Source organism: Conger conger, chromosome 5, assembly GCF_963514075.1.
Source record: "Conger conger chromosome 5, fConCon1.1, whole genome shotgun sequence".
NCBI classification, from domain to species: Eukaryota; Metazoa; Chordata; class Actinopteri; order Anguilliformes; family Congridae; genus Conger; species Conger conger.
The window spans coordinates 21,792,414-21,812,017 of NC_083764.1; the positions used below are offsets into that span (position 1 = coordinate 21,792,414).

The following is a 19,604-nucleotide window of genomic DNA, read 5'->3' on the forward strand; positions in this document are numbered from 1 at the left end:
AACCACCAGAACTGTAGCCAAACTGAGTAACCGGGCAAGAAGGGCCTTGGTCAGGGAGGTGTCCAAACTGTCACTCTAACAGAGCTTCAGAAATCCTCTGCAGAGATGGGAGAGCCTGCCAGAAGCACGACCATCTCAGCAGCACTCCGTCCATCAGGCATTTATAGTAGAGTGGCTAGATGGAAGCCACTCTTTAGTAAAAGGCCAAACAGCATTTAAAGGGCTCTTGAGAGCATGAGGAAAAATATTATCTTGTCTGATGAGACAAAAACAGAACTCTTTGGGCAGAATTACAAGCTAACTGTGTCTGCTGAACACCAGGCACTGCTCATCAGCTGGCTAATACCATCCCTACGGTGTAGTGTGGTGGTGGCAGCATCATGTTACAAGGGTGTTTCTCCGCAGCAGGGACAGGGAGACTAGTCAGAATTGAAGGAAGGATGACTTTCCTGAGAAAATGTGAAGATGTAATTGCTGCCAAAGGGGCTTCTACAAAGTATTGAATTAAGGGCCTGAATACTTATGTAAATGAGAGATTTCAGTTTCAGATTTTTAATACATTTTCAAAAAATTCTAAAAACATGCTTTCACTTAGTCACTTTGTCATTGAGTGTAGCTTGATGGGCAAAAATGGCAATTTTAACCATTTAACTGAAAAATGTGAAGGGGTCTGAATACCGTCCACTGTATATTTTATGGTCCTGAGAGAGTCCCTGAAGATGCTGAGAGCACTTTGTTTCTAATACGAAAATTAAAGCAAACAATTAAACAAGAGATTCCATTTATTTTTGTTCAGGCATTAAGACCCCTGTGTGATATACACCAGGCTATATACCTGTGGGAAGTGTTTATCATTTTCATTTGATGGGAAAAATACAGTTTAACAAAGTTAAATTTCAACTCTCAGTTAAAATGGAACTGATGGCACATTGAGTTTATAGCTGCAGATCATTTGGAACTCTTGTCCCAAGTTTAGATAAAATAAGTTTAGATAAAATAGATAGACCTGCCGGTCACAGTTTGAGGGGCTTCACTGAGTTTACCTGTTTGGGCTGTGAGGTTGGTTATGGTGTATTTCCACTGCCTTACCAGTGAAACATATTGGACAGAATGTGTGCATTTTTGCATGTGTGTGCGTGCGTGCGTGCGTGCGTGCGTGCGCGCGCGCGCGTGCGTGTACATGTGCTTGTTTTGGACGAGGGTCGCAGGATATCAGGCCTCTGCCCCCTTCGTCAGCAGTCGCTGGTGACCCTGAATGACCTCCTGTACAGCCGAGGGGTCATCCAGAGTGCTGAGGTCTCCCAGCTCGTCGACCTTCCTCTCAACCACCTTCCGTAGCACCCGTCGCATTATCTTCCCCGAGCGAGTCTTCGGCAGGCGCTTAACCACCTACAGACATTAGCACAAATCACAGCAGCAGTGTTAAAGAGGAAAATCACCACAAATCAGACCTCGGTCCAATACATACTCGTTTTGGATTCAAATACTTTTCTGTGCTTGATCGATCTTGCCTGGTGCAATTGAGCCAACCAAGAGGAGCAGAAGATAGATAGTTGCATTTATATAGCGCTTTTCTCACAATGAAAGGGCTTTACAAGGATGAGGGGAGCTCGCCTCAACCACCGCCAATGTGCGGACGGACATTTTGCAGCAGAATGCTCACCACACATCAGCTAGGGTGGAGAGGGAGATATCTTTTGAAAGTTTTTAGACTTTATATCGGGATGATTAGGGGGCAGGTTGAAAGAGCCAGGTTGGGAATTTAGCCAGCACACCAGGGATCACCCTACTGCAAAGACTCATGGGATCTTTAATGAGCAGCACCTTGGTTTAACATCTCATCCAAAAGGTAGGTAGTCCATAGGTTCCAATACACCAGACAAGCTCAGTGAAGCGTAGAAAAGTATTTGAATCAAAAGTAATTGCGTATCGGCCAGAAATACACATATGCGGCCCATACTGTCCCAGTGCTGTATCTGTAGGGATGAGAGGCGTTTGGACAGATTGCGGATGGGTTATATACAGTACTGAGCAGAAGTCTTAGGCACCCTAGACTTTATTATATATATGTTTATTTTTTTTGCGTGTGTTAGTATAAAAGAACACATTTGAGATTTCCAAATATTCATTTTCCAAAAGATTTAATTTTACAGAGACATTTTTGTATTTAATTTTTAAAAATAACATATTACTGTAAGCAATTTTCTACTTTTTACATAAAAACGTGATCAAGGCTGAGATCAGAAGCAAGGAGCCAACCAAAGTCTGCAGAAGAACTGTGGCAAGTTCTCCAACATGCTTGGAACAACCTCCCTGCTGATTGTCTTATAGAACTGCAGGACAGCGTTGGCTATCTCAGAGAAGTGATGCAGTTTTAACGCCGAAGGGTGGTCACAAAAAATATTGATTTGATTTTTTTGAACTATTCTGCCAAATTACTCAAATGTAATGTAAAATGTATAGTACATTTATTTAGGACCTTTCATTTAATTATTTTTTGAAAGAATCTTATCTGTACAAAATGTTATACCGGTGCCTAAGACTTTTTCACAGTACTGTATATCAGCCATAGACTACCGTGAAGCTAATCGCAAGCCATCAGTATTACAGAGAGGACATACCTGGGTGAAGTCAGGCACTGCATACTTGGCAATCTTGTTGGACACCATATCCCGAAGCCTCTGGGCTAGGACTGCTTCAGAAATATCGGCATCCTCCTTCAGCACGGCAAACACATACACTCCTGCACAATACAGCACAGTAAACATGAAAACACACTGCCCAATACAGCACAGCAAACATGAAAACACACTGCACAATACAACACAGCAAACACATACTTTCGGACAATAGAGAACTGCACAGAAAACTCTTATTCTCCTGCACAATACAGCACCGAATAGAAAACAGCACAGCAAACATAGACCAGACCTCCATGTAATACAGCACAGCACAACAAACACACTCCTGCACAATACAGCAACAGCTATACCTCAGCATGGCATTTACCTACAGTATATATTGTACTCAGTATAGGATTGACAGTTTGTCATATTGACACAATGAGCATGTGTAAAGCTCCCGATCACACAGTTCACTTCCTCATACCCTGTCCCTTGATGTCGTGTGAGTAGCCAATGACAGCAGACTCTGCCACACCTTGGCACTGGTTCTGAAAGAAAAGATATCAGATGGTCCTTTCAGATCAATGCTGCGTAGGTTTATCAGGTGGATCAGACGTCAACCTGTATAGACTGAAGACTGCTCTGCTGTAAAATGCTAGCTTGACTAGCTTGAAGATTGAGCTGGTTAAGCTGGGTATGAGCTGGTCAACCAGCTGGTAGCTTGTATGGGCTGGTATCCAGTCAACCAGCTACCTGACGTTTTAAAACATAGCTTGAGCTGGTCTGATCTGGTCAACCAGATAAACCATGTTGAGCTGGGAGCTAGTCTGATCTGGTCAACCAGTTTAACGATGTTGAACTGAGAGCTTATCTGAACTGGAAATACAGATCCAGATTATCTGCTGATCAGTGAATCTGTCCAAAATACTCACACAAAGGACCTACAAGTATTCTAAACAAAGACAAAGTCTTGCTGACTGGGCCAAAAGTCTTGCAGACTGGGACAACCACACACTGAACAGGCTGAAGGGGAACTCCTCACCACCACATCCTCCATCTCTGCGGTCCCCAGCCTGTGGCCGCTCACGTTGATGACATCATCCAGACGGCCCATGATCTGGTAATACCCTTCCCGAGAGCAGTGTGCTCCATCCCCAGTGAAGAAGAACCCTGGAGACACAAAAGGGGGTGAGACGAGGATTCGGAGATGGTGTCATGATTACTGCTAGTGACATTAGCCCATATTAGAGCAGACATTAGCCTGTATAAGTTTAATAAAGGCCTGCTTTGGGATATTCCTCCATAGGGCCATTGCTATGCCGGGAAGTACCTGGGTAGGGCTGGCAGTACGTCTCGATGAATCTCTGGTGATCGTTGTGAATGCTCCGGGCCATCCCAGGCCAGGCCCTGGAGATACAGAGAGCTCCAGCTGTGTCGTTATCTGTCATCATCTTCCCCTGGCAAAAGCACACACAAATATGGGTTTTTTTCCCCTAACCCAAATCATCCACTATGCTTCCATTACCTTCTATACAGTATGCAGACAATGCTCATTCCCATCATGCAAATAAAAATTCTTCCTTTTTTCAAAGTCACACAACATTCTCTCACTAACCAAAACGGCACGCATGCCAGCATATGTTAAATACAGATAAGTATTAAATGAACAGTTCAGTCAAACATAATTAATCATAGGTAGAATTCCCCCAGGTCCATCAGAGCCAGGGTTGCTGATTAGCATACAGTAACTGCAGAGACTAAGCTCAACAGGTTCTCCCTCTGCTGCACCCAGCATTATGACACCTCTGCTCTGAAGCCTGGTGGCCATTTTGAAATACTTTACAATAGTTATAATAACTCTTTAGACACCCACAACATGCAGATTCATGACAATTTTAAGAGAAACATCCATTTTCACCAATATTCAGAACAATTTGTTCTTATAATTGTGTTCTTATGTGTTGGTCAGTTATGTGTTTTGTTGCAAATTCTCAAGTATCTGTCAGATAGTTTTCAAAAATGTAGTTGAACCAGGTTTAAGTCTGTCTTGGGGAAATGAAATATCCTGTTGCTTTGGCTGTAACCTTGCTGTCCATGAGCGCAGGCTGAATACCAAAGAACGGCCTCATGGCAAAGCCAGGGATGATGTCTGCATCTGGTCCTGCTGGCCTGGGAGCAATGCACACCCCTCCGGTCTCTGGGGAGCACAGTGCAAGACAAGGCAGGGATTTTATAAAGGTTTGTGCTTATAAATATGAAAGATATATTATAGCTGCCACATGTTAATGAATTATGTGAGGTTAAGTAAAGTAGAGGCTATAGGAATTCAGTCGTATACAGTAGATTAGGGGTTCTGTTGTAGGCTTTGGGTTGGGCAATGAAGGAAGATCTCAAGTGAAATATCAACAATAAGGGTGGATCTATTACTAACACTTCCACTACCACCACTGCTAGCAATACTGTTATTATTGCATCTGCTACTACTACTACCACTACTAAAACTACTATTAATATTAATAATAACAACAATAGCAGAATCATAGAATAAAACTATGTGTCTTAGCAATGTTTGATTCCGTATGTTTCTATTTATATTATAAAACTTTCCTGCTCCTTTCTTTTTTCCAATGTTCCTGGTACCTTCCACAGCCTGGGCAATATTTTTTTAATCTAAAAATGTGGTCTATTTTCATGTTGAATTATATGCAGATATTAGTCATTTAAGTGATGTAATTCATTTAAACTGCTGTTGACACACTGTGCTTTAATACACCTCTGTTTGAAGTGAATGACTAACTGTATGTGGCTCTGTCTCAGTAAGGCTATTCCCACCTCCACAGCTCACTGTAGGCCCTCGAGTGAATGTAAAAATCCATCTTAAAAATGCTGCCAAAACACTTGCAACCTTAGGAGACCCCAACCCAACACCCCTTGCAGTACATTCCTCACAGCAAACAGTCTGTGAGCAAAGACATGGAAAAAAGAAACCAAACTCCACATTTTCCCTCCCCCCAGATAGACTCTGGTTCTGGATCTCCATGCGGATATCTCCATAAAGTGTCCCATGGGAGTTTAATATTCCATGAAATAAGCTGTGCAGAAGTTTAGCGACCGGAGCTGTTGGCGTGACTGAAACTCCACTCCCCTTTAAGGCAGTGCCTGCTCCGGTTTGAGTGGGCCTGAAACCTTCTCTAACTCTTGATCGCTTGGCAGCTCACCAGCAGCACTCCGGGCTGTTATTCCGTTCTGCCGGAACGCCAGGCCCTGCCACATGTGCACCTCGAATGAGGACAAGGGGTGGAGCAAGGAGCTAGATTCAAGAGCCGGACCCCCAGAACTAACTCACTGTATACAGTACGAAAGTATGCAAAGAAACTTCCTCCTTGCACCCCTGCAATGTATAATTTCAAGGTGAGAGGTGTTTACACACTCATTAAGTACATAGGAAATCTTGCACCTGACAATCCTGGTGTAAAATCCAGCTATGACCAGTTTGAAATGACCAGCTATTACCAGTTTCGAAACACAGCATGTGCTGGTCAAACCATGTTGAGTACAGCACTGGTCTGAACTGGTCAACCAGCTACCAGTTTAAAAACCTAGCTTGAGCTGTTTTTTTCAGCAGGGAAGGATAGGGTGAGACAAATGTTCATGCATTTCACAGACAGTAAACTGGCGGGAGCCAATTGGGGCAGCCCGTAGCGTAGTGGTTAAGGTACATGACTGGGACACGCAAGGCGGTGGTTCGATCCCCGGTGTAGCCACAATAAGATTTGCACAGCCGTTGGGCCCTTGAGCAAGGCCCTTAACCCTGCATTGCTCCACGGGAGGATTGTCTCCTGCTTACTCTAATCAACTGTATGTCGCTCCGGATACGGGCGTCTGCCAAATGCCATTAATGTAATGTAATTGAGCCAAGTCATAAAGGGTGACGCCCTTACCTGTCTGCCACCAAGTGTCCACAACAGGACAGCGCCCCTCGCCCACCACACGGAAGTACCAGTCCCAAGCCTCCGTGTTAATTGGCTCTCCCACTAGAGAGGAGCAGAGGATTCATGAAAAAACAAACACTTTTCCAGTGGATAGTGGCTCTGCTTTCAGCCCAGCCATTGGATCAAGAGCTGCTGGCACAGCAGCACACTATTCACCGCTGTCCAATCAGAATGAAGGATGTAGGAGGTTGGTATGCAAACCAGCCACGGTTCTGCTTTCAGGAGAACATCTGACTGTGTATTCCACTATGCTGAATCCTACACTACAAGGTCATTCCACTTTTCAGATCACAGGCAAGACACGTGCAATGTAAAATGACATTATTAATACATCTGAAACATTTCCTCCAGTGTCTTGGTATCCTTTCATATTATTTTATTAATGTATTTCAAGTTTATATTCATTGGGCCCCTTGCAAAAACCACTCGTACAAACAGACTTAAATCAATTATTTTGGACATGCCTAGCCTTATATGGCATTTTTGTGGTGTCAATTTATACAAATTCACAATTCGCATGAACGTGCGCTCATTTCTGAACAGGTGGAATTATTTAGGAGCGTTTTCTGAAGTTAAGAGCGTTTGTTGAATCTGACATGGCACACTCGTACAAAAAAGCAACAGAAGGTTAAGATAAGAATACGAAAATGTTATCGCATGAGGCCCACTGAATTTTTTGCAGTTGTTTTGAGATGTACGTATTACACAAGGATGCTTTGGGTTGTACCAGAGCCCAGCGTCTTGAGAGACGAGCGATCGTATTTGTTCACCCACTGGTCCCCATACTTCAGAAGGAGACGAATTGCGGTGGGAGCCCCATAAAACTGACTGATCCTCAGCCTCTCCACTGTTTCCCAGTACCGGCCTAAAAGAGAAGAAACACGTAATTGTTTCCCACAGTTTACTAAGCTTGTCTGGTGTATTTGGAACCTATGAAATCCTCTCAAAAACTGCTGGTCCTCTTGGTTCAATTGCACCAGGCAAGATCACCGCACAGAAAAGTACTTGAATCCAAAACAATTATGTATTTGACCCTGGTCTGCTACACACTGGGCCTCATCTTACAATTGTATGCAAAGATTTGGGCACCCCTGGTCAAAAAGCCTTTTACAATGAAAATCTTTGTGAACAGAAGCAAACCTTGAAACCAAAAATTTAAACATGACACATTTCTTCAAATTTTAAAGGAAGATTACTTTATTATTTTGTGCAAAGGTTTGGGAACCCAGTCAGTCAGTTGGCCTCCTTGCATGTACAGCATGTTTGAGATCTCTCCACAGATTTTCAATAATATTCAAGTCTGGGGACTGTGGTGGCCATTCCACATCCATCTTTCCTGGAGGTACTTCATGGTTGATTTTTAGGTATGCGCATTGTCTTGCTGTCATAACTAACCTCTCTTCAACTTCAATGTCTGGACTGACCTTCAAACATTAGCCTCTGGAATTACTTGATATTTGGTGGAATCCATTATTCCTTCCCCTCACAATATTTCCTGTGCCTCCAGCTGCCGCACAACCCCAAAGGATTATGGATCCACCTCCATGCTTAACAGTTGGGAAGGTGTTTTTCTACAAAGGCTTCACCCTTTTTTTCTCTCCAAAAGATACCTTCTTTGGTGGTGGCCAAAAGGTTACATTTTTGTTTTGTCATTCCAAAGCACATTGTTCCAAAAGGCTTCAGGCTTCTCAATGTTTTCATTTGCATATGTTAGACGCTGTCAGATTCCGGGCTGTTCTGCCCTAATCTGTGTCATTCCTCTCATTCCAGTAGGTGTCTATGTCCTTGGCATTTTTGTGTTTTTTGTCCCTTGTTGCTTTCCGTAGTTCTGACAGTCATTCATTAGTTTCAGCTGTTTGTCATTTTTGTTAATTCACCTGTGTATTTATACCCCTCTATTTCCTTTGTCTCCTTGCTAGATTGTTTTGTATTTACCTCTGACTCTCCAGTGTTTATTTGATTGACTAACCCATGTATTGACCCTTTTTGTGTTTTCTGATTATTGGTTTTGTCTCTGTTTGATTATTTCATTTCGACTTCGGACTGCGTTCTGTTTTTATGATTCCTTGATCTCTTTTGTACTTCTGCCTGGTCAGACTGCTTTCTGACAAACAAACTGTTGCTTTGGACCTCGACACCATCTTGGATAACCCTTATCACAACTGTCTGCTGGCGATTGATCCATACTTCTGAGTTGCTATTGGTTCTTCTGCCTCGTTTTCTGACAGACGCTTCATTTTGTGTCGAGGTTGCAGGAAAGGCTTCTTTCTGGCAACTCTGCCATGTAAGTCTATGTTGTTTAAAGTATATTGTATTGTTGTCCTATGAACAGCTAGACCTGTGTACTCTTTATTGCAGCCTTTTTTATATTATGTGTGGGTTTTTCTGAGCATTATAAACAGTAAAAAATGAATTCGCAGAAAGGTCTCGTGTTTAATCCAGGGCCCAAATTTTTGCATCCAACTGTATACACACTGCCCTCTTATGACTTCCCTCACCTGGGTCAGGGTAGAGTGGTGTACTCTCGAACAGGACAGTGCTTCCCCCATTGCACAGTGGACCATAGACAACATAGCTGTGCCCTGTGATCCAGCCAATATCCGCCATGCAGCCAAACACGTCGCCATCATGGTAGTCAAACACGTACTACAGGGAGACAAAGAAGACTGTTCTTATCCCAAATGGCATCAACTTGGAAATGTGTTTTGATTGTGACTGCAAGGTATGGTTGGGGTTGGGAAAAGTGTTTAGGCCTATCAGTTGGTGAGCGGCACTACAAACGCAATGATACCAGCAAGGGCCTGTGTACCATGGGTGGAGTGACCTTCAGCTGGGTCACATTTTTCCTGCTCTCACCCCCACATCTGCTCTACCCCCAGCAGCCTGTATAATCCAGATAATACCAGAGAGCTAAACATTTCATCTTTGACAGATTCAGCTGTATAGCAGCTGTGGTCCATCACTGTAAGATGTGCAGGTCCATATGGTTTGCATCAAAATAAAAAAGCATACATTCACGCAAGCACAAATGAAATGCATAGCATGAATTTGCTTTGTGTAACAGAATAGGAGCCTATATTCTGATGCGATGTTAAAATTAGGAACTGATTTCAAGGGAAAGGCGAAAAAAACTGGTGTTAAAATGGGAGCATGAAAAATGTGGGATGAGTTTTTTTGTTTTTCTCATCACAAAAGAGCCTTTATTAGGAACTGGAGAAAGTAGAGCACATTTCGACAAGCTGAAAACACAGCGTTGTTTGTTCTGTTGTGTCCAATGGGATTAATGGCCCCAGACCTCGCCAACAGCCATCCGCCTTCGAGCTGTTTCAGCCCGGCTCCCTCTCTCGCTCCACTCAAATCTTTGGGTCACATCCACAGCAGAAGCAGGGAAGCTACATTCATAGACCTAGTGGCTAAGGTGCAATGGAAGGGAAATGGAAAGTTGGTGGCTCAAGCCCCGGTGTAGCCACGATAACATCTGTATACCTGTTGAGCCCTTGAGCAACGCCCTTAATCCCACTTTGCTCCTGCCCCTGCTTAGTCTAATCAACTGAAAGTTGCTTTGGAAAAAAAAAAATCAGCTAAGTAACTCTAATGACTCACCATAAAGACTGAAATGATCAATCGCCTGTGTTCAAACCGAGGATGTAGGCCGAGAGCTGTGATGCAAACAACTCTAAAGAGATAATATGGGACTGACCCCTGCACACGAGAATTATGTTGGATTTTCTTTTATATACCCTCAGGCTTAAAAAAACGTGTAGGGAGACACTTACAGAGCACAGGTTAGAGGACTTACTTAGAGTGAGCAGAGTACCATCAAGTGAGTGGACTGAGTTACTGAGTTACACCCTGTGAGCAAGGGTGGAGTAACACTGGCACCGTGGCTCCCCTGAACCTCCTTTATATTTTCCCTTTCCTTGGATTTCCTTTTGGACAATGTTATAAGCATAGCTGTGTAAGATTGCATGTAAGGTTATCTGCCTAGTCATACTGTCTTTTGTTACAATACAAATTGTTGATTGTAGGTCAACATTAGCACTTAGCGATCGTAATTACCCTTTGTGCCTTCTTGGCAATTCTGTATTTTTGTATTTGTCAGAGCTTGGATAAGTCAGTGAAATTATTGTAATATAACATTGAGCTAGAGAGCTTACTCTGTGAGAGAGATTGCAGATTAGCTCCCTTTTGAGAGACAGTGGCAAACCTGGGCCTATTATGAAATTGCTTTGGATTCAAATACTTTTCTGGCAGGCACTTTTTGAGAGTATTTCATAGGTTCCAATACACCAGCTCAGTAAAGCATAGAAAAGGGCAACCTGTAGCTTAGTGGCTAAGGTACATGACTGGGACCTGGAAGGTTGGTGGTTCAAGCCCCAGTGTAGCCCCGGTATGATTCACACAGCTGTTGGGCCCCTCAAGCAAGGCCCTTAACCAGGGGGGATTTCCCTGTTTAGTCTAATCAACTGTAAGTTGCTTTGTATAAAATCTTCAGCTAAATAATAAATTGTATTAGATTATTTGAATCCAGAGCGATGACGTAATTGACCCAGGTCTGGCACCGCGGAGCAGCCGTGATTGGGTGTGTAAGAGGGTGACGGAGGTGCGCTACCCTGTGAGTGAGCGCAGCGTACAGCAAGTATCCAGCCTGCGTGTGCACCAGGCCTTTGGGTTTGCCTGTACTACCGGAGGTGTAGAGCAGAAACAGCATGTCTTCGCTGTCCATGGCAACGGGCTCGCACGACACGTCCTCCTTCATCATCTCCTACACAAGAAAACATTTCAGACGACAATAAACTTCCGCTGTTCAGCATTGCGCTGCCTGAAAGCTTTGTCCCTCACTGCAAAAATATTACTGCCTTGGCAAGCTTTTTTGTCTCTTTTTTTCTCGCAAGTAGAAAATATCAGCTTGTTTTAAGTTTTCTTACCCTGCTGGCAAATCTTGAGATTAGTCAAACTGTCTTACCTCATTGGCAATATTTTTGTCTTATTTAATAAAAAAGTAAAAGAAATGAGATTATGAGTCTTAATATAAGACGATATATTGACTTACTTTTTAGTTTTTTTGCAGTGCTCTTTTTAAACCTGTCTAAGTTCAGCTGTAGCCTCTGAACCTGGTGACAGGCAGTTTACATTGAAAAGGATTCCCTGATCTGAAGCCAACAGTTTCCTTCATTTACCAAGAGTTTACAACAGCAGGCATAAATATACAAGTTTAATAGCTACTAAAGCTAAATAAACCTTGGGAATGAATGGGATGCATCTCCTTTAACAGCTTGTAAACAAAACAGCAAAACATGCAGTCTGATATAAATCTCTCTGATACTTGTACCCACAATTCACCAATTAATTCAGCTGCGCCCAGTAATCTGCTCACCTGTTCTAGGATAAGGTCTCTGGCAGTCATGGCAACAGGGTTTTCTGTCCTCATGCTGACAAGCACATGCTGCACTGAGGGACAGCTCAGGAGGGCCTGGTCCACGGTCGCCTTCAGTTCAACAGCCCGCCCCCCACGCAGGCCCTGGTTGGCAGTGACTACTATCCTGGACCTTGCTGGAACACAGTTGACACAGCTAATGTCATTTAAGATACAGTCGGAAACATTACAATTCATAATATATGTATACTAGATATAGTGAGCTCCAGAATTATTGGCACCCTTGAAAAATATGCACAAAAAATGCTGTAAACAAAAAAAAATACAGTTATTGACATAAGCTTTATTTTCACACATGTGCAAAACATTGTGCTTTATTAATGATTCAATGGAATCAAACAAAGTCCTTCAGATAAAAAGATATTTCTCCAAAAAACAGGTTCCACAATTATGGTTTATTATGGTTTATTATGGTCCCTGGTTTATACTTTGTGCTGGTTTAACACCCCTGCCAAATATGACAGTCATTAGTCCTTAATTATAATTTATGATATGGTTAGAGAACACATTTGGATCTTTAACCATTCCTCCATTCTGAACTTTTCAGAATAATTGATATCCTCGGGACAAGTTGGAACATGTTTTTCATGGAATTTAAGTCTGGAAACTGAGATGGCCATTGCAGAACATCATTGTTGTTTTTGCTTAACACCATTTATGTGATTTTGATGTATATTTGCAGTCATTGTCCTGCTAGACAATCTACCTATGGCCAGGTCTCAGCTTCCTGGCAGACATAGAATATAAAAAACATAGAAACATGAGAGTAAATGGTGACTTGCCTACCACTGTCAGAACAGCAGAATCCCTCCCCCTATTTCGACGCAGACTCAAAACCCACCTTTTCAAACTCTACCTTAGTCCTCCCTCCTGATTTCCCCTGCCCCTCCTTTCTGATATCCCTATCCTTGTCTAACCCCCCCCCAAAAAAAAAAAAAAAAAAAATGCACTTCTGATGACAACTATGTTTAGAACAGCATTTCCTGTGTATTTTGCTAGTTTCTGGATGTGATGCTCTGACTTATGGTAGAACCTATGCACTTGTAAGTCGCTTTGGATTAAAAGCGTCTGCCAAATGACTAAAATGTAAATGTAAAATGTAAAACTTCCTTTTTAGATCTATTGGTCTTCTACTGCTGTAGCCTATCCACTTAGAGGTTTGACATGTTGTGTGTTCTGCTTCTTCATACCACTGTTGCAATGCATGGTAATTTGCGCTACTGTCACCTTCCTGTCAGCTTCGACCAGTCTGGCCCTTCTCCGCTGACCTCCCTCATTAACAATGATGTTACATGTGTTGTTACACACTTATGTACGATTTGCCAAAGTGTTCGCACATGTGTGCCGCTGTGCAGTGCCTGCGTCTCAAAGCTTTGGCTGTGCCAAGTTCATTTAGGGCCCTCACCGCCTCGGATTCGCTCAGCCAGGGCCTCAGCACTGAACCCGGCAAACACCACGCTGTGCACAGCCCCGATTCGGGTGCAGGCTAGCATAGCTGCCACAGCGAGGGGGCAGGGAGGCATGTAGAGCGTGACACAGTCACCATGCCGAACTCCCAGCCTCCGAAACAGGTTCCCCAGGCGACACGTCAGCTCCAGCAACTGCCTGCAGGAGCCCAGTGAAGACAGTCATCCATTCTATCATCATCATCATCATCATCATCATCATCATCATACTGTAAGCACCACTATCATTACCATCATCATCTGCATCAACAACATTCTAGGAATATGGTTCTTTGTAAGGTAAAGCTTGTAGTTCCAAAATGTAGGTCATTAAGAACTTGGAAGGAAACCAAATGGTCATTGTCACTGACGTATGTCAACTTCCATCTCACACCCATTAATTGGTCACCTTGGTTTCACCCTGGTGATACAGTCGTTTGTTTCTAATCCCCTCTTGTTAATTGAGTAAGGTTGATTGTATTTGGCAAACATCTAAGAAGATTGAGTCTTAGGACTTATGACTGAAGACAGGTATTGTATTTTTCCCGACAAGATTATCATAATCATCATTTTCAAGAATAATAATACAATAATAATAATAATAGAATAATAGAACTCCTGGACAACATTAACATAATTAACACCTATTATACATACCGTGACCAAAACTATTAGCATACTTATCGGCACCACCATGCGTCAGTAAAATCCAGTCATGCCCACTTGACCAGCTTGAAAGGTAAACTGGTCAAGCTGATCATAAGCTTGTCTAGCTAGATATGAGCTGGTCAACAAGCATGGCCAAGCTGATCATAAGCTGGTCTAGCTGGGTACGAGCTGGTCAACCAGTGTAAGCCCCAACAATGGAATTTAGCGAGGGTGAAGGTATTTGTGTGCTTGTCATTCTGGTGATGCTGAAAGAAAGTTAGTAGGGTTAAATGTTAATGACCGCTTTGCAGAGAGACTAGATCAGCCAATAAATAAACCAAGTTACAAAGACAGTAGTACCACTCTGCCTTCCGCTTTCTACTGTTCCAGGCTGACCAAGAATCTCCACAATAGGGCCAATAAATCTACCTTCATATTATCTGACTCCATTTGAATAATGATTTAGTTATCTACCTTGGTAGATTTCTTATTTATAATTTAGACTTGATTGCTACAGGAATCCTGTATTGAGATATACTCCCTGAACAGTCCTCTGCTGGTCCTACCACATGTCACATCAGCCATTATGTGCCTGTCTCACGAGCGGCACATAACCCAAGAAGACCAACATTAGCTATGACTGTTCTCGACATGAATGAACTGCCATGAGGAGGCGAGTGATTTACTTTCAGAGGTCTACGGGTGCAATACGCCATGATACATTAAGCGAAAATTTGCATCTTCCCTAGAACAACTCAAGGGGAGAGCATCCAAGCATTCCCTGTGTAACAGTGAGTGTCAGTAAGTGAAATCACATAGATCAAGTTTTAACAATTTATTTTACCAGGTAGGTCACGTAGTTATTCACAACTGAATTACAAATTAAATATAAATAAAAGTTTTACAAGAGAAACCAAATTCCAGAGTCTTGAAAGTCATACCTGGTAACAAAGGCTACATGCACTATGTACATGGGGGTCTAGCTACAGACACGCCCAGATTGTTTGGTTTCCCCTGCTTATAAGCCAAAACCAGGCCTTTGATCACAATTTAAAATTGGTCCAAATCCAAATTTAGTCAATTCAGATTTAGAAACATGGTGGGTGCTGGTCAAGAGATAGAGACAAGTGGCTTCACAGGGGCAGGTTTCCATAGTTCTCCCTAGGTTCCTGGATTACCAAGTCCTAGGTATACTGCTGTAGAAATTAGACCATTGCATTGAAACAAGCAAAATAATACAAAACATTAATATACCCTAAACCTGCTTTATCATGAAACATCCCATCCTTAATGTATTTCAGTGACTGAACCCTGAGAGTACTGAGACAGGGTGATTGACAAGAGAACAGATGATCTTCCCTTGTCAGGTCTTCCTGTGCCCTAACAAGGTGCAGAGAAGGGACTATGGCCGACTGGAATAGAATTGTGTGTTGTTGTGGAAGGTTTTATGGCCCCACCACCTGTGTCATTTAACCTGCTCACTGACAGTGTGTAACAGTGCAACAATTAAAGGCTGTTCTAGCTAGTCCACCTTACACCAGCATGGCCAAGCTGATCATGAAGCCGGTCTAGCTTGGTATGAGCTGAGCAACCAGCTAGTGCTAGTAACTTGTTTTACCAGCTACCAGCTACCAGCTGTTTCAGAACCTAGCTTGAGCTGTTTTTTCAGCAGGGATATCATAATGTCTCACCTGTATGTGATGTTAATCTCTGTCCCTGGTTCGTCTCTCTCCCAGATGAGGGCCACTCTCTCAGGGCACGTGTGGACATGCCGATCAATGCAGTTCACTGAATGACCACACATAAGGCAGTGAGCCATTAGACATTGCTCACAGGTAGTCATAACTATGCCAACTTTACATTCATCACTAAGATATATATTAAGACAAATGCATTGTTCAAGTATTGTTCAAAAAAAAATGCTGGAAGTGTATGTTTCAAACCAAGTTGTCTGTAATTGCTTGTATATGACATTATAAATATATGAAGTCTGGCATTGCTTGTTCATCTACAATGATAGATATTTCTGCTTCAGCGCCAAATCCAGTGCCATGCAGGCCAGCTCCAGCTGTTCAGAAATAGCTTTCCTTAGCACAGCTCCATCAGTGAAAAAGGACCTCTTTAAAGAATGCTGAATCTAGCCAGATGATGGCCTCAATGTCTCCCATTCCACCTGTGCAACCAGGGCGACCCATTTTTCAGCTACACTGTCATCATCATCTTCATCATCATCTTTTTATTCATGATATCAACATCATTTGTCACGTTTCATGTTTGTCACGCCATGTTTCATGTTTAGTCATTGTCTTATTTACGTTATTCTCATGTCACGTATTATGTCAGTCTTGTCTTGCCATGTTGTTATGTTTTATTTCTTGTTACATTTAATTTTCATGTCATGTTATGTTTCATGTTTAGTTGTTGTTACGATTTTATTGTTAGTCTTGTCTTTGCAAAATTGTTGCCCCCTGTTCGTCAGTGCACTTTTGAGCGTTTTTTGTCAAGCCATTGTCTACCTGTTACGATCCAAGCCTGTTTATTGACCAAAGATTATTGACTTCTGTTTTGTTGACCATTGCCTGCCTGTACCACGACTTTGCCTTCTGTCTTGGTGCTTTTGCCCCATGGAGCAGACTTCGGTCTTGACTCTTGCGCTGTCATCGACCCTGAGCCTGCCTACCGTCCGCCTGTACTTCTGCCCCGCTGACAGCTTTCCTGGCTACTGGACGTTTTTTTGCATGGTGTACCGATTACGAGACTGCCTTCTCCCTCGGTACTGTACTTTGGTTTTGGCTGGATTTTACGTGTATGAACATTGCCTGTTTTTTGACTACACTCACTGGACATTCCCTGAAAAAAGCCATGACGGGACTTTATTACACCCCTGTTTCAGAGTCGTGCATTTTGGGTCCAACCCCCCACGCACCCGTCTCATCATTATGATTATGACACCAGCTAAGTTCTAATGCAACATAGTTTGTATGGTAGCTTTTTAACGCACTCGTAGGGCCAGATACAGGGACACAGTTTAAAGGTACAATAGGTAACAAACACCTTCAAACCACAACACTGTTTATCTCTCCCCCTTCTTTGTGAATGCACTAACATTGAAAAGCCATTGGCTTAGGCAATTAGAACCCATTTTCAACCAATGAGCTTGAATTATTGTGCAGTTATACAATGTTTTGGTACAGAGTGTGGCGGTCAACTGTATATTTTTAAACCCAAATTTAAGGACTATAAACACAGGCAGAGGGTGAGTCAACATGTCAGTGAGCCTTTTTCAATGATAGGAAGGGATTTACAACGGTCTTGTAACAATGTTTTAACACAAAAATCTTACCTATTGTACATTTAAGCTTAGTCCTGGACTAAAATAAGTTTTGCATGGAGAATGTCTACAAAAAATTGAATTTAGTCTGGGACTCGTCTTAATCTGTGTCTGCAAAACGGGCCCGTATTGTTTCTGCCCTTGCAAGATCTGTGCGCTAACTATAATAACTCTTACTCCCGAATGCTTGTACTCCTGCCCACCCAAGCGCCTTCTGTTCCTCCCCTCCCCCACAACCATTGTATTTACAACTTTTTAGAAATCGCTCCCAAACCAACGGACTCTAATGACCAGCTAAAATACAAGAAAAACCTGTACAAAGGTTGATTGATTTATAAAATCTATTCATCAACAGAAATTAGGAAGCATACCTATAAATCCTAAATCCCAAAAGTACAAATAAGCAGGTCAAAGCAAAATTAATGAATGAATATCATACTTTTATAAATGGTGGTTACTTCATCTGATCGTCATGCGGAGGAATTGTCTTTACACTGCATACACCGATATCAATATTTTTCTGCATTTACGTGTATCAACATCAACATTTATTTGTACAGTTGCAGTACCGGACACCATAAATTCAATACAAGCAATAGCACAGACATCAAACTTTATCAGAGTGTAAATAAATTCGTATTGGAAATAATTACCTAATAATTTATATGAATGTATTAAATTAAGATTTGGCATCCCTTCTTACCAGATACGTTCAGCTGTCCTCCTTCAAACCACTTTATTTTGCCTTGAATGAGGTTGCAGTTTTGGACAGTGTGAAAGGGGGTAATCCAGGATAACCGTTGCCTCCCTACAGCCCCCCAGAAACTGTCGGTTTCGTTCACTGAAAACTCGTACAATCCCTTGTAGTCCCCTACGCCTTGAAAGGCTGCTGCTTCGGGCATACATGCAGCTATATTGTAACTTCTTTTCAGTCCTTGATTGCATTTTGACAGCTTCTGCAGAAATGAACTTGCACACTTTGCATAAAAACTGTACTTCAACAGACTGTATCTCCAAATCGGCGTCATCATCAAAATGTTTCACTTTGCACATCTAGTTTGAAAGACCGCTAACTATAAGTAAAGCTGTCCTTATAGCATGGTTACAAGAACGGTTCAGGGAAAACTTCTGATTTCCAGAGCCACAAAGAAATACACGGGAATCTCGGAGATTGCTTCGTTTAAAAGGACACATATGAAACCCTTCTGCACGAGTAGCTCAGCTCCAACTGCACTTAAGTTAGGACAACTGAATGATAGACGCTTTGAAGAAATTAAAGGGACATTGAAGACTGTTGGCCGACAAGAAATTTAGATTAAATTTCACAATAATATAATAAACCATTATGATTTGAGTCCGGTTATTTATGAATATTTCATTTATCGTCTATTAACTAAACACTTGGGTCTTTCTCGGCGATTACAATGCTGTTCATAAACTTTGCATCTGGGTGAGACACAGAACGCACTCAGGTAGTCTGTCTACCCTAGCGGTGTTGCAATTCGTCAAGTTAGAATCTTTTTATTTCGTTCGATGGATAATAAAATAAATGACTGCCCTGAAAAAGTTGCTTATATGGAAAACAATGAAATGACATAATTCTGGTATTAATAAGTGTGTAATAACGATAGCCTAATTATGTTTGGTTTTTATTTAGCTATCCCTTTTCATTAAAAAAAAATAAAAACATTCAACATAGGACCGGTAAGTTATCGGTAAACATAACTGATCACTTTTCTTCATATTGTGGAAAGAATCCTTGGCAAATGTATCTTCCCAAAGTAAATGTTCATCACTGTTCAAGGGTGGATTCACATACAAAATAAGATTATCTTCAAAACAAACATAAATTCAAACCGAGCATATGACAATTGTGTGTGTTAGCAGATTCACAGTATTTTCATTACATTCCATCCAAAGCTTTAACTCTGCTCAAGTATTGAAATAAGTCAATAACACAAATCAAAGACAAGCGTATGTACCCAAAAGCTACTCTAGTGTCCTAATTTGCATGTGAAAACTAGCTGCCCACTGGGTTTCTGTTGCAGAACTCATTAAAATTTAAATAGTAGCCTCCTCGCTACTATTTTTTTATGTTAGAAATCTTTTCCACCACAAACGTATTGA

The 19,604-nt window shown here is 42.0% G+C and overlaps 1 protein-coding gene across 1 annotated transcript; it reads right to left on the minus strand.

Moving 5' to 3' along the window:
- Positions 1 to 1,134: 1,134 nt before the first annotated feature.
- Positions 1,135 to 18,580, minus strand: LOC133128475 (acetyl-coenzyme A synthetase 2-like, mitochondrial). The gene is made up of 14 exons (XM_061242040.1): positions 18,181 to 18,580; positions 15,838 to 15,934; positions 13,459 to 13,658; positions 11,994 to 12,169; positions 11,229 to 11,381; positions 9,115 to 9,262; positions 7,344 to 7,481; positions 6,566 to 6,658; positions 4,709 to 4,821; positions 3,955 to 4,081; positions 3,667 to 3,794; positions 3,109 to 3,172; positions 2,622 to 2,743; positions 1,135 to 1,389 (listed from the first exon to the last, which is right to left on the minus strand). Exons 1-14 carry the CDS (start codon positions 18,506 to 18,508, stop codon positions 1,213 to 1,215), a joined length of 2,064 nt encoding a protein of 687 aa, XP_061098024.1. The 5' UTR covers positions 18,509 to 18,580; the 3' UTR covers positions 1,135 to 1,212.
- Positions 18,581 to 19,604: the final 1,024 nt, after the last annotated feature.